A 12,239-nucleotide genomic window follows, 5' to 3' on the forward strand; every position below is an offset into this window, starting at 1 on the left:
TAGATGGACCATCACTCAGGGCAGTGCAGAGGGGGGAGGGGGTGGTTAATGGTCCTGAGCAGGCAGGCCTGGGTGGGGTGGGGGTGGGGGCGACAGTCGGGGAGTCGGAGATGCGGGTTGGAAGGGAAAGGGGTAGAAGCTGCCTTCGATACCTGCCCAGGCTCCTTGGGAAGGCTCCTTGGAGGTGGTAGGTGGGCCATAGGGATGGCCCCAGGGCCAGGGCTGCGTGTGGCCCTTAGATTGGCTTTCTTCCCTGGCATCCCCCCCACCTGTGAACTGTGCATCCCAGGGCTATGTTGTCTGGGAGTTGACTGCTCCGCCTAACTGCCAGGACTCCTGGCTGGTGCTTTAGGGGATGTCCAGATAAGAAGATGAGGTGATGCTATGGGTGGGGTCAGAGGACAAGGGGAGAGAAAAACATAGGGCCAGGTAGGGAGGAAGAGTGGGTGCTCCTTCAGCTGGTCCTTCCTGCAGTGAGGCGTTCTTGGTATGGTGGTGTCTGTGACCGTGTGGAGAGACTGGAGGGGCTGAGTGTGCAGAGGTGGAAGGAGTCTCTTTGGGTGTCATTCTGTTGGGTGAGTGGGTGGCATGTATGCATGTGTGATGTGTGTGAGTGACCCACTCTGAATATGCCCAAGGGAGGTGGGGGTAGAGGGTTCCGTGGCTCTGTGAGGCAGTGGTCACCTCCAGAGTGTGTGGGGGGGGTCTCTCTGGGATTGAGCCTTCCCAGAAACCTTACCCCAGGGGACTTCCTCATAGCCCTGCCTTATCTGTACCCCTTAGGTGGAATTCTCACGACCCTGTAAGGCAGGTAATTTTTGTCTATCCATTTTGTAGATCAGCAAACTGTGACTCAGAGAGGTTAAGTAACTTGCTCAAAGTCAATCCAATCTTAAACAGTGATTTTCACCAAGACCAGGTACTTCCCACTGCACCATTCTGCCCCTGGGGACTCTCTGGATTTTTGGCATAGGGGGCATATCCCCAATCCCACCTAGTACAAGGTGGAAGGTCAAGGGAGACAAAAAGACATGTCCAGAATATTTCCCCCTGACCGGAAGGAGACGTTGCAATGCTCTACCTCCCACCTGGCCTTGGAACCTTTAGGCTGATGGTGGAGACAGTACAGCATTGAGCCCAAGTGTCCCAACAGGAAGTACCCCCACGCCGGTGCTGTTGAGCTTTGTCCGAAGTTATTGCACTGGTTTGAGACCTCAGGCCAGGCAAGGTGCTGGGTCAGCAAGATGTCTATCTGCTGTGGCTCATAGGGCGAGTCTAGAGGCACATGCTGGCTGGCAGGGCCGGAATAGTAGGCCTGGGGGGCTAACCTGCTCTGGCTTTGGGCTGGTCACAGCACCTTTCTGAGCCAATCCTAAAATAAGGATAATATTAATCTCAGCCTCACCCGCTGCCGGCTGGCAGTGACATGAAAGGGCTTTGTGTGCGAGGATTCCTGGCTTTTGTAGCGGGGCAAAGGGGAAAGGGAAAGTGGCCAGGAAGGAATTAGAAGCTAGAGAAATTAGAATTCACTGGGCCCTTCCTGGGGGCAGGCACTGTTCTGCCTTTATGTGTATTAATTGATTTCATCCTCATCACAACTCCAGGAGGTAGGGCTGTTAGCATTCCCATTTCACAGATGGGGTAACAGGCACAGAGAGGTGAAGTAGCTACCCAGGTCACACAGCACTTAAGTAGCAGAGTCAAGATTGATACCGAGAACAACAGTCTTAATCATGTACTCTCTGCCTCTCTCTCTCAGAGACATAGCAAAGAGGACACTTTGTCCTCTCAACACCTCACTTCTGTCCAGTTTAGAAGCAGACTCGACCCAAGGCCCAGAGAAGTAGGGGAGTTTCTGGAAGTGCAGAAACCTGTGGTCACAGGGAGCCTGCAGCTGAGGGGTGAAGGAGGACAAGTAGGGCCACAGTGTTCAGCTGCACTGGTTGTTCACTGCACAAGACTGCCTGGGCACGTGGGCGGAATGAAATCAGGGGGCTCATGGAGCTGCATGCATTCTGAGGGGACCCTTTTTCTAATCCACACAAATCTGCTGTGTGGGTTGTGCATGCCCTTGGGCAACCCAACTCCTTCAGAACCAAGGAGAGGGCGGGATGGAAGAGAACAGGGCAGGTGGGTGTAGGGTCCCAGGCCCAGGAGACAGACCCTCATCTGAGCCACCTGGGGGAGGGGACCTCAGTCACTGGGCTGAGGGCTTGTGAGAACCGCCCAGACCAGCAAGTACTGGAAATGCTACCCCAGAAGCCCTCGGCTAGAGATGTGCTACAGTGTTTTTGTTTTCTTCCTACAGAAGGTTTGGGGACACTGGGGCAAGCCTCAGTCCCCAGCCTTTGCAAGATGGCAGTCAGGGGCAGGGAGCCACAGGGTCTGTGTCCGGAGCCCTAGTATCCCTCTGTGGTCTCTGCAGTCAAGGTCACAGTGCTGTCCTGGGATCAGAGGCAGGAGGAGATCCTGGGAGAGGGGCTAGTGGCCGGAAGCCAGGGCTAGGGCTCATGCAGGTCTCAGCCTGCTCCAGCGAGGGCCTGACACGAGGCTGGGCAGAGGGAGCGTTCATGCAGGAGGCTAAACTGCCTGAAAGGCTGCACATGTGGCTTTGGTGTGGGGCAGCCTCAGTGGGTCCCAGCTCCACTGCTTCTGACTGAGTGACCTGGGCCAGCTGCTGATGCCTTCTAAATCCCACCTTTCTCATCCATGAAGTGGAGATAACAGTCATCTCCACTTCACTCCAGCTGCTGCAAGGACCAGAGGAGATGATGAACAGGTGTCCTGCTTAGGATCCAGCAAGAGCAGATGTTCAACATCTGGGAGGCCTGCCCTCCCTCCTGATGTCAGGGTCAGGTGCTAGTATAAGAGCTGGGTGTCGGAAGCAGGAGCCAGGGCATTTTGGGGTTACTCGTTAGGCTCCATACGGGGTTTCAAGGGAGGGGCAGCACGGGTAGAAGTCTTGAGGCCTCTTTAACCAGACTCTGGCCTGTTGGCTTGACTTCCCTAAGCACCCCTGCTGGCTGCCTAAAGGGACCCAGCTGTCCAGGGTCTGTCCTCAGAGGGACTAATGACCCTGTAAGGAAGTGACTCTGTCCTCAACTATTTAGGTCAGATCCCATTATCAAAAATTCGTCCAACTATTCTCACTATCTGGGACTCCTGCTGTCCTGCTGATAAGTGGAGCCTCATCGAATCTTGGACACAGGAGAGTCAATTGCTGGGGGGAAGAGATTCCTCTCAGGTGGGGCCCCCCGCCCCTCCGGCTCCTCCCCATCTGCCACCACCCAGCCCATGCGATTGATCTAGCTCCTCAAAGCCCTGTCCAGCTAGACCATTTACACTTCCTTCTTCATTTATTATTATTATTGCTAATCCTTGTGATAATAACACGTTAAAAGGGGCTTTTATTTAATTCACCAATGGGGAAACTGAGGCTCAGAGAGGTTAAGCCGCTGACTCAGGCCTTCTGATGCCTTTTCATTCAACATGAGTATTGAGCCCTGGCAGGGAGGAAGGTGAGTGTAGCCATGCTCCAGGGGACTAACAGTCACACATGTGAAAAGCTGAATCAGGATGTCAAGAACTGCGTGCATAAGGGTCCAGGAGTAGAGAGGGGCCAAAGCCTCTGTGGGCTGGTGGGTGCAGGCAAGGTTTTGCAGACGAGGGTGAGGAGTAGAAGGTCGTGGGAAGAAATCAAGGTTTGGAAGGAGGAATTTAGGGAGCAATGCCTAGATGTTCAAATTTTCTAGGGTGTTTGGAAACCCCAAAGATTTTCAGTTTCTCCTTCCCAAGACTGATTCTGTGGGTCTGGGATGGAGGCCTGGCCTCTGTATTTGTGATTCTGGGACTTCGGCAAAATCTTTGCCTCCTTCCCTCTACACACTGTATTTGGTCAGGTCTGACACAGGGTGCAAGCAAAGGCCTGGGGAGTGGACAGGCTAGCAACAGGGAAGCCTCGAGAGGGCAGAGTCACCCCACTCCTGTGGCCACAGCTTCCATGGTAGACAGAAACTCCAGCTCAAGAGTGAGACCCTACCCTGTACCTCCACAGTATGGCCCTGGGCCAGTCACCTCTAAGTGTCTCTCCCTGAGCCTCCTCAGCCTGGCATTTGTAAAATGAGCACCAGACTTCCTGGGCGGGTTGAGATCAAATGAGCTGGAGCACGAGAGAGCTGGATAGCCAGAGAGCAAGAGGCAAGAGTAGGGCACAGGGTCAAGGCCTGGCTGGCCAGTCAGTCACCAGCTGCTCCGAGCTGGCTGCAGAGGAGGGCAGGTGACAGGGGACAGAAGGGGCCCCCTGAGGTGTAATGGGAGAGGTCAGGGGCAGATCAGGGGCATGAGGCAGACCAGGCAAGGAACAGTTAGTTTGTCTTTGATAGAACACGAGCCTAAAGGTTGGCTGAGAGGGTGTGGTTTTAGGGTGCCCCCTCCCCAGGTGTCTGGGATGCAGAGGTCCCAGGGACTGAGGTGGGCTTGCTTGATCTTTCTCATCTTTCGAACAGGGTTATTCCCCCATGCTCCCCCGTATCAGGCCAGATCAGGCCAGGCAAACTCACCCAGGTGTCTGGTCTCCTTCCCCTTCCTCCCACCCACTGCCTTTGGCAGGTGCAGGAAATGATGAGGATAAGGAGGACCTGGTGTCTGCTCCCTTATCGGTCTGGGCTTTCCATACAGTGGGGGCAGCTTTGTCTGCACAGAGAGGGGAGAAGCCAAGTGAGTTATCTCACTGACTTCTCGAGTAGGGGAGATTCTGCTAGTGCCAGGGCCAACTCTGCCACAATCCTCCTGGCCCAAGCCGACCCCCACCGCACAAGCCAACCTCACAGCCTTGTGTCTGGCTCATCGTACCATTTTCAGTGGGATAATCTGAGGCTCAGAGAGGTTGCTGGATCATCCCTGAGGCTGCACAGCCCAAGAAAGTGGAATCAAGGAAAGGGCCCTGGACAGGCTGCTTCTTGGAGTGGCCAGGATAGGGACAGGGGCTTATCAGTGGGGAGCAGGAAGAACAAGCTGCATCAGACCTGGGGGGCAGAGGAGTGCAGAGGTGATCCAGGCAGGGATGAGTGGGGAAAGCAGAGATAGTCCAAGCCCAGGAGGGGAGATGGAGGGCAGGGGTGGTCCACGCCAAGGGTGCGGTGGGTGTAGAGCTAGTCCAGGCCGTTGGGGGGAGGGGGGAAGCTGCGACTCCTTGTTCTTGACTTTTCATTTCGAATCTGATCGATGTTCTTGGGGCTCAGGACAAAGCTTGGAGCCTCAGTCAGCTTGGAATGGGGTGAGTCAGTGTCCCTGAGGTTCAGAGGGCTGCCTACTTAGGCTCTTGCCTCACCCCTTCACTTCACCCCCTCTCCCAGGGCCTCTCATGGACACTGGGCCATTTTAAATCTTACTTTACCTTTGGCGAGAAGGCCCTGGAATCTGATTCCCTAGGCTTGAGTCCCATCCCACCATTTCTTAGCTGGTTGACTTTGGCAAGTTAGTTATCCTCTCTGTGCCTCAGTTTCCCCATCTGTCAGATGAGAACAACAGTAGCATCTATCCCATTGAGTTGTTGTGAAGACCAAATATGATAACACTTGTAAAGCATTTAGAACAGTGCTCAGTAAAGAGTAGAAATCCAGGTGGTCGATGAAGCCAACTAGCACCAGGCTATGACTTAGTGACCTTGGGGCTCCCTTCCATCCTGCAACCTGCAATCTGCTTCCTACCAAAGAAAGGCACAAACAAATCCCTCACATTTGCACAACATAGTAGTGGGACCCTCATCTGGGGGCCTGCATTTTAGTCTTCTCAAATGGACAGGGTGGGAAGAAGGCTCCAACCCCTCTCAGGCCTCTTCCGTACTTCCTGATCTTTTTAGAACCTAAACCTTGGGGTGGGGACATGGGAGCCAAGAGGCCAACTCCCCCTCAACCCAAACTCTCCTGCCCTTTCTTGTCTTGGGATGGCTTTCCCTCGGGGCACACTAGCTTCAGGTCTGGAGTCTCTACTCCCCTACAGTAGCTGGATGCCTAAGCTGGGTGGGGCGGCCATCTTGTTCAGGCCTAGTACATTGCCATGGCAACTCAGAGCCTCCCATCCCCACTGCAAAGTCCCCTCTGCAAAATTTATCAGGAAAACTTCCGTGTTTAAAAATTAACCATGGGATTGAAATATTAAAGATGAGATGAGCTGCTTTGGGCAAGGCAGAGGGCAATGGACTTGGGAGTAGGGGAGCCAAGTTCTTTCCTACTGATGGGATGGCATGTGCCCATCCCCCCAGCTTCTAGGGACCCACGATCAATTCTAACCCACTTTACCCCTGTCTGCAGAGTCTGAGGCCTCCTCCTTAATTTGAGGCTGGGGCCAAGGTAGTGGGGCAGAAAAGGAGGCACTGCTTCAGCAGGTTTCTGGGGCCACACTGCACCCCATCTCCTGTTTGCCCCTTTCCCATAATACTTCTGAGGGCCTCCCTTTAATCCACCTGAGGGTGAGATGACCCTGCCAACAGGGAGGGCCTGGCCTAGGCACTGGGCAGGCTGAGCTGCCTCTCTGCATCCTTGCTGCTCCTGGATACTGTCCCCAGAGAGGTAGAGTGGCACCTGCTCCCTTCGCTGACCCAGTGGGCAGAGTGGATGGTGCCCAGGGATGTGCACTTCTGCCCCCTGCCCCCTGGAAAGGGACAGAGTCTTGCAGAAAGATGAGTTTTCACAAAGCATCTTGCCCCCAGATCAATGATCCTCACAACTGCTGGGCTGGGCCCTCCCCTCTCCAGGGCTACGCCCTGTTCTAGGGTTTCCCTGATTCCCCAATTCCCACCTTCAGGCCTCCCCCAGTTGACTCCCTCTCTGCCCTTTCCCCACTTCCAGCCTGTCCACCTGGCCCAAGTGAGTTTCGTCATCCCAGCTTTCAACTCCAACTTCACCCTGGACCTGGAGCTGAACCAGTGAGTGTGGCCTTGAGCCTGGGAGGAAGGGCTGCAGGCGGGTGAGCGAGGCATGTCGTGGACTTGGCTGGCTGGAGCGGGAAACGAGGCTGGGACGGGGGACCTGGATTTGAGCCAAGGCGGGACCCAAGCCTGACTCAGCTCCACCGATGACCCCTTCTTCCTCTCGTGCACACTCTGTTTCAGTCACCTCCTCTCCTCACAATACGTGGAGCGCCATTTCAGCCGGGAAGGGACAACCCAGCACAGCACCGTGAGTGCCACTGGAAGGGGACAGAGGAGGCGGAATGAAGGGACAGGTGGCCATTGGAGATGGGGTTTGGGGTATACTTTACACTCGGGACGCTCCATCTCCCCACCTTGGAGGCTTTGAGGGTTGAGGTCAGGGTGGCTTGTCGAAGGGTGTGGAGCCCTGGGCTCCCCTCGCCCGGCTCCAGAAGCCTGACCCTGGCCGACCTCTCTGCCCAGCATAGAGGCATTCAAGCACCCTCACTGCTCCATGCCCAGACATTCTTGGGGAAAATGCCATCTTGCTCAGCATCAAGGCTCTGGGAATTCCTGGCTGCCTGGGACACCAAGGTCCCAGCCCTGGAGGCTCAGGGACGCAGCAAAGATGAATGACTGGCTATAAATAGCCTCCTCCCCCACCCAGCCTGTTCAGGAACGGGAGCACAAGTAATTCTACAGGAAGCAGAAAACGGGGTGCTGGTCCCCTCTGACCTGGGCCAGGAGGACACATACTCCTCACAGTTTCTCAGCCACGGACCACGTGTCCAAGAGTGGACCACGGAGGCAGTGGCATCTGAATACACTATGTGTGAAATTGCGTGTACATGTTGGGAGCGAGTCCATAGCATTCATCCGATTAAGTGAGCTAATCCATGGTAAGTGCTTAGAATAGTGCGTGGCACACAGCAGGTGCTAATGAATGCTAGCTGTTCTTCTCAGAGGAGTCTGGGATCCCTGTACCAGCCTCAGCAAATGGTTAAGAACCACTGATGCAGTCCAATATCCTCATTTCCTAGGTGAGGTAGAGGCCAGAGAGGGCCAGGAACTTTCCCAGGGTGAAACAGCAAATTAAGAGCTTGACCGGAGTAGAGCCAGGCTGCAGATTTCCAGGTGTACCCAGGACTGCAGCCAGCTGCATGCACAGGGCAGCTTCAGCAGCCCTCGACCATCCTCCATGCCTCCGTGCCAGGGCGAGGGGCATGTCCACTTACCTTCTGCTCTTCCTCCAGGGGGCTGGAGACCACTGCTATTACCAGGGGAAGCTCCGAGGGAACCCCCACTCTTTTGCTGCCCTCTCCACCTGCCAGGGGCTGCAGTGAGTATGGAGAGGAGCTGGGTGGCTGGGGGAAAAGCCTCCAGCCCCGGGCCTGGGAACAGTGGGGGAGCTGCGCCTCTCTCTCTGCAGTGGGGTCTTCTCTGATGGGAACTTCACCTACATCATGGAGCCCCGAGAGATGGCTGGGCCTCGGGAAGCCCCCCAGGTGAGCCTTCATGGTCCCCTCTGATAGCCCTGCTCATCCTGATGGCTGTCACTGCTCCCTCCTCCTCCTCCCTTGGTAACCGCAGCCTCACTGCCCTCCTCAGTGACCCCAGCTCTGGTTCCCTCCGCCTGTGCCCCTAGCTCCAATGTCCCCTGTCCCCCAGGTAACCTCTCATGGGGCTCCAGTGTCCTTTGCCCCTATCTCTCAGGGCGCCCCCAGGTCTTGACCCCGGAATCTGAGCATCTGGGAGATCAGATCCGACATGGGAGCTCTGGCCAGTTCTGGGTCACCCTGGGGTGGGTGGGGGGAAGGGCTGGTGCTGTCCCCCACCCCAGTTAGGCTCAGAACAGACATGGTCAGCTCCCAAGAACTAATGTCCCCTCATTGCAGGGACCCCTTCCCCACCTCATTTACCGGACCCCTCTCCTCCCAGCCCCCCTCGGATGTAGGGAACCAGGTAAGGGAGGGAAAGTGGGGCTGGGGAGGGGGCTGGCTGTGTCTCCCCTCACCTGCCCCTTTCCCCAGGCTGCCTGTTCGCTGCCCCTGCCCATTCTGCTCCTCTGAACCGGCCGAGGCTGAGAAGGAAAAGGCAGGTACGGGGCCCGCACAGACCTCGGGCTGCAGAGACCTCAGGCTGCAGTGACCTCAGGCTGTGGTCCAGAGCAGGAGGACACCCTTATTCATGGCTGGGGCAAAGAAGGGCTCGGACTGATGTGGCTGGGGGCCAGGGAACCATCTCTGGGAGGAAGCGCCCCCACCTCATTCCCTAATGCCAGTGTGTACACATGCACCCGTGGTGGGCTAATTGGAGCTGCCTGCCCTAGTGTCAAGGCTGGGGAAGGATGGGACTCCTGCCAGTGGGACTGGTATTGTCCCTGGCTGGAGTTCACCACTCCTGAGTCTGTCCATGGCTTGGCCACAATGCCAGGCATGGAGTGGACTGATTCCAAGTGCCCACCCATCCCCCAGGTCCGCCGGGGCCACCCTACAGTGCACAGTGAGACCAAGTATGTGGAGCTGATCGTGATCAATGACCACCAGCTGGTAAGTTCCTAGGCTGGGGGCAACTCTGGGAGGAGGGGCCACGGAAACAGCATCACCCTCCACCCACTCTTCTCCCAGTTTGAACAGATGCGACAGTCAGTGGTCCTCACCAGCAACTTTGCCAAGTCTGTGGTGAACCTGGCAGATGTGGTGAGCAGCCCTCCCTTCCCCTCTCTCTCCCTGTAAGACCCCACCTGGCTGCACACATCCTTGGAGTGAGCTCTTGAGGGCACTATCAGCCACTGACCCCCACTTCCTGGAAGCACAGATTGAAGCCCTCCTCCGGCCCTGTTCCCCCACACCCACTCCCACCCTCCAGCCTTCTCCCCATCTTCTCCCGTCTGGGCCCAGATGTACAAGGAGCAGCTCAATACCCGAATTGTGCTTGTTGCCATGGAAACGTGGGCAGATGGAGACAAGATCCAGGTACAGGATGACCTCCTGGAGACCCTGGCCCGGCTCATGGTGTACCGACGGGAGGGCCTACCTGAGCCTAGCGATGCCACCCACCTCTTCTCGTGAGTCCCCTGTCCCAAGCATCCTGCCAGCCTCTGCTGGTGGCCGTGGTGCATAAGGTTATTGAACACCTGCCCTGTGCCGGGTGCTCTTGCAGGGTCTGGGATTAGGCTTACCTTGCACCTGCCCCCTGCCATGCAACAGGCTGGGCATCCTCCCCTGCATCTTAAGCTGATGCCCCTCTTCCTTTTACCTTTGCCATTACCTTTGCCCATTACCTCCCCTTTGTCCCCTCTTCCCCTTTCGAACTGCCTCAGCATCCCTTCCTGGTAGGGGGGAAAAATCTGATAAAAGTTCCTTGCAATTAGAGATGATCTAATAGGAACCTTTCATTTGGCTTATTGGCAAGCAAACCCAGAGAGGGTCACACAGGCTGATGTAAAGGGCAATACGTCCTCAAGGAAGGGCTGTAGTGGGAGAGGCTCCCTGTCTCCCTCTCACAGCCCAGGGGAGCCACTATGGGTAGGGCAGAGGTTTTCCTGATAACCCTCTCCCTTCCAGGGGCAGGACTTTCCAGAGCACCAGCAGCGGGGCTGCCTACGTGGGGGGCATCTGCTCCCTGTCCAGGGGTGGGGGTGTGAACGAGGTGAGCAGTGTGGGGGCACAGCTGGGGTGGGGGTGAGAGTGAGTGGGACTGCTAAGGGCATGAGCCCTGTGCCTTTTGGAAGGATGTAGACATCTTTGTGCTCCATCTTCCTCACCCCAAGTATGACAACATGGGGGCCATGGCGGTGACCCTGGCCCAGACGCTGGGTCAGAACCTGGGCATGATGTGGAATAAACACCGGAGCTCAGCAGGTATCAGTGAAGACCCCATATGGCCCCATAATCAGCCGAGACCCACACCCAGCAGTTCCAGAAGTGAAAAGGGTGTCTGTGGGAGGGGGGTGGTCATCTACGCTCCCTTATATCCACCTGGCTCACCTCTCAGGGGACTGCAAGTGTCCGGACAACTGGCTGGGCTGCATCATGGAGGATACTGGGTGAGCTCTTGGGGACAAATCAGGGGAGGGTTTTGGGCGAGGAGAGTCCCAGAGAAAGCATTGCAGTGGCAATATGGAGCCAGTGGCCTCAAGAGATCCAGCTCTCAGGACCACTCAGGATTCCAGGAAGCCCAGTTTTCTGCAGGACTTTGCACAAGGAGACCCAGAGTTCCCTGCCGAACATCAAAACTGACCAAACTGTAGTGTGCGCTATCGCCACTGGGCGGCACCAAAACCTTGTTTGGAAGCACCTTCCCTCCTTGGCGCTTCAACCTCTGACTCTAGGAGTCCAGGGGTTGCAGGGAAGGGACCGGAGCGACGTCCCCCGCCCACTACCTCTTGATGGGCAGGCGGGAGGATTCTTGTGCAGTCTCCAGGCACAGAGAGCCTCAGTCTCCTCGAGACAGTGACGGAGTCCCTGGTGCAGCCCATCCCCAATCTTGAGAAGAGGCGAGAGAGAGAGGGCTGGAGGGGAGACACAGGCCAGCCCAGCGGCACTGTCGTCTCACCCCCTCCCCAGGTTCTACCTGCCCCGCAAGTTCTCGCGCTGCAGCATCGACGAATACAACCAATTTCTGCAGGAAGGCGGCGGGAGCTGCCTCTTCAACAAGCCCCTCAAGGTACCAGCCCCAGGGCGTGGAACTTGGGAGCGGGGCTTGGGATCGGGTCCGGGTCAGACTCCCGACACCCCTTCCCGGTCCAGCTCCTGGACCCCCCTGAGTGCGGAAACGGCTTCGTGGAGGCGGGGGAGGAGTGCGACTGCGGCTCCGTGCAGGTGAGCGACCAGTGCCAAGTGAGGGACAGGGGACGCGGGGGCGGGCGCGAGGGAGGGTCCGGGTGGGGAGGGTGCGGGCTCGCCCGCCTCCCTCCCCTTCTCCCCGCGTCCCTCAGGAGTGCAGCCGCGCGGGCGGGAACTGTTGCAAGAAATGCACCCTGACTCATGACGCCATGTGCAGCGACGGGCTCTGCTGTCGCCGTTGCAAGGTGAGGGGGACCCGCCGCTGGGCAGGGAAGGAGGGACCAGGAAGGACCAAGCTGCTGAAGATCTGATAAGGGGCGGGATTTAGGGAGGAGGAGCCGCTGGAGGCAGAGCAAGTTTGGAAGGGCGGGGCTTGACGCGAAGAAAGCGCCCGTGGGGAAGAAGGGCGCAGCAGGGCAGACCCGAGAAGTGGTGGGAGGAGCAGAACCCTGAGCAGGCCTGGGGCATCTCTGAGTGGGCTGAGAGCGGGCGGGGACTGGGGCGAGGAGCAGCAGTGAGGCAAAGGGAGCACGAGCCTAGGG

At 57.1% G+C, this 12,239-nt stretch overlaps 1 protein-coding gene across 1 annotated transcript in view; it reads left to right on the forward strand.

Annotated features, from left to right (window-relative positions):
• ADAM11 (ADAM metallopeptidase domain 11) overlaps window positions 1–12,239 on the forward strand; it is a 19,965-nt gene that overhangs the window by 1,724 nt on the left and 6,002 nt on the right. Inside the window, exons 3-17 of the mRNA XM_015588017.2 lie at window positions 6,849–6,925; window positions 7,112–7,178; window positions 8,164–8,249; window positions 8,340–8,415; window positions 8,806–8,872; window positions 8,941–9,008; window positions 9,385–9,459; window positions 9,538–9,609; window positions 9,811–9,977; window positions 10,477–10,561; window positions 10,683–10,773; window positions 10,907–10,958; window positions 11,479–11,578; window positions 11,662–11,733; window positions 11,850–11,942. Of these exons, the coding sequence (XP_015443503.2) occupies window positions 8,374–8,415; window positions 8,806–8,872; window positions 8,941–9,008; window positions 9,385–9,459; window positions 9,538–9,609; window positions 9,811–9,977; window positions 10,477–10,561; window positions 10,683–10,773; window positions 10,907–10,958; window positions 11,479–11,578; window positions 11,662–11,733; window positions 11,850–11,942 (984 nt within the window). The 5' untranslated portion in view covers window positions 6,849–6,925; window positions 7,112–7,178; window positions 8,164–8,249; window positions 8,340–8,373. The remainder of the gene's footprint in view (window positions 1–6,848; window positions 6,926–7,111; window positions 7,179–8,163; window positions 8,250–8,339; window positions 8,416–8,805; window positions 8,873–8,940; window positions 9,009–9,384; window positions 9,460–9,537; window positions 9,610–9,810; window positions 9,978–10,476; window positions 10,562–10,682; window positions 10,774–10,906; window positions 10,959–11,478; window positions 11,579–11,661; window positions 11,734–11,849; window positions 11,943–12,239) is intronic.

Source organism: Pteropus alecto, unplaced genomic scaffold (assembly GCF_000325575.1).
Source record: "Pteropus alecto unplaced genomic scaffold, ASM32557v1 scaffold313, whole genome shotgun sequence".
In the NCBI taxonomy this organism is placed as follows: Eukaryota; Metazoa; Chordata; class Mammalia; order Chiroptera; family Pteropodidae; genus Pteropus; species Pteropus alecto.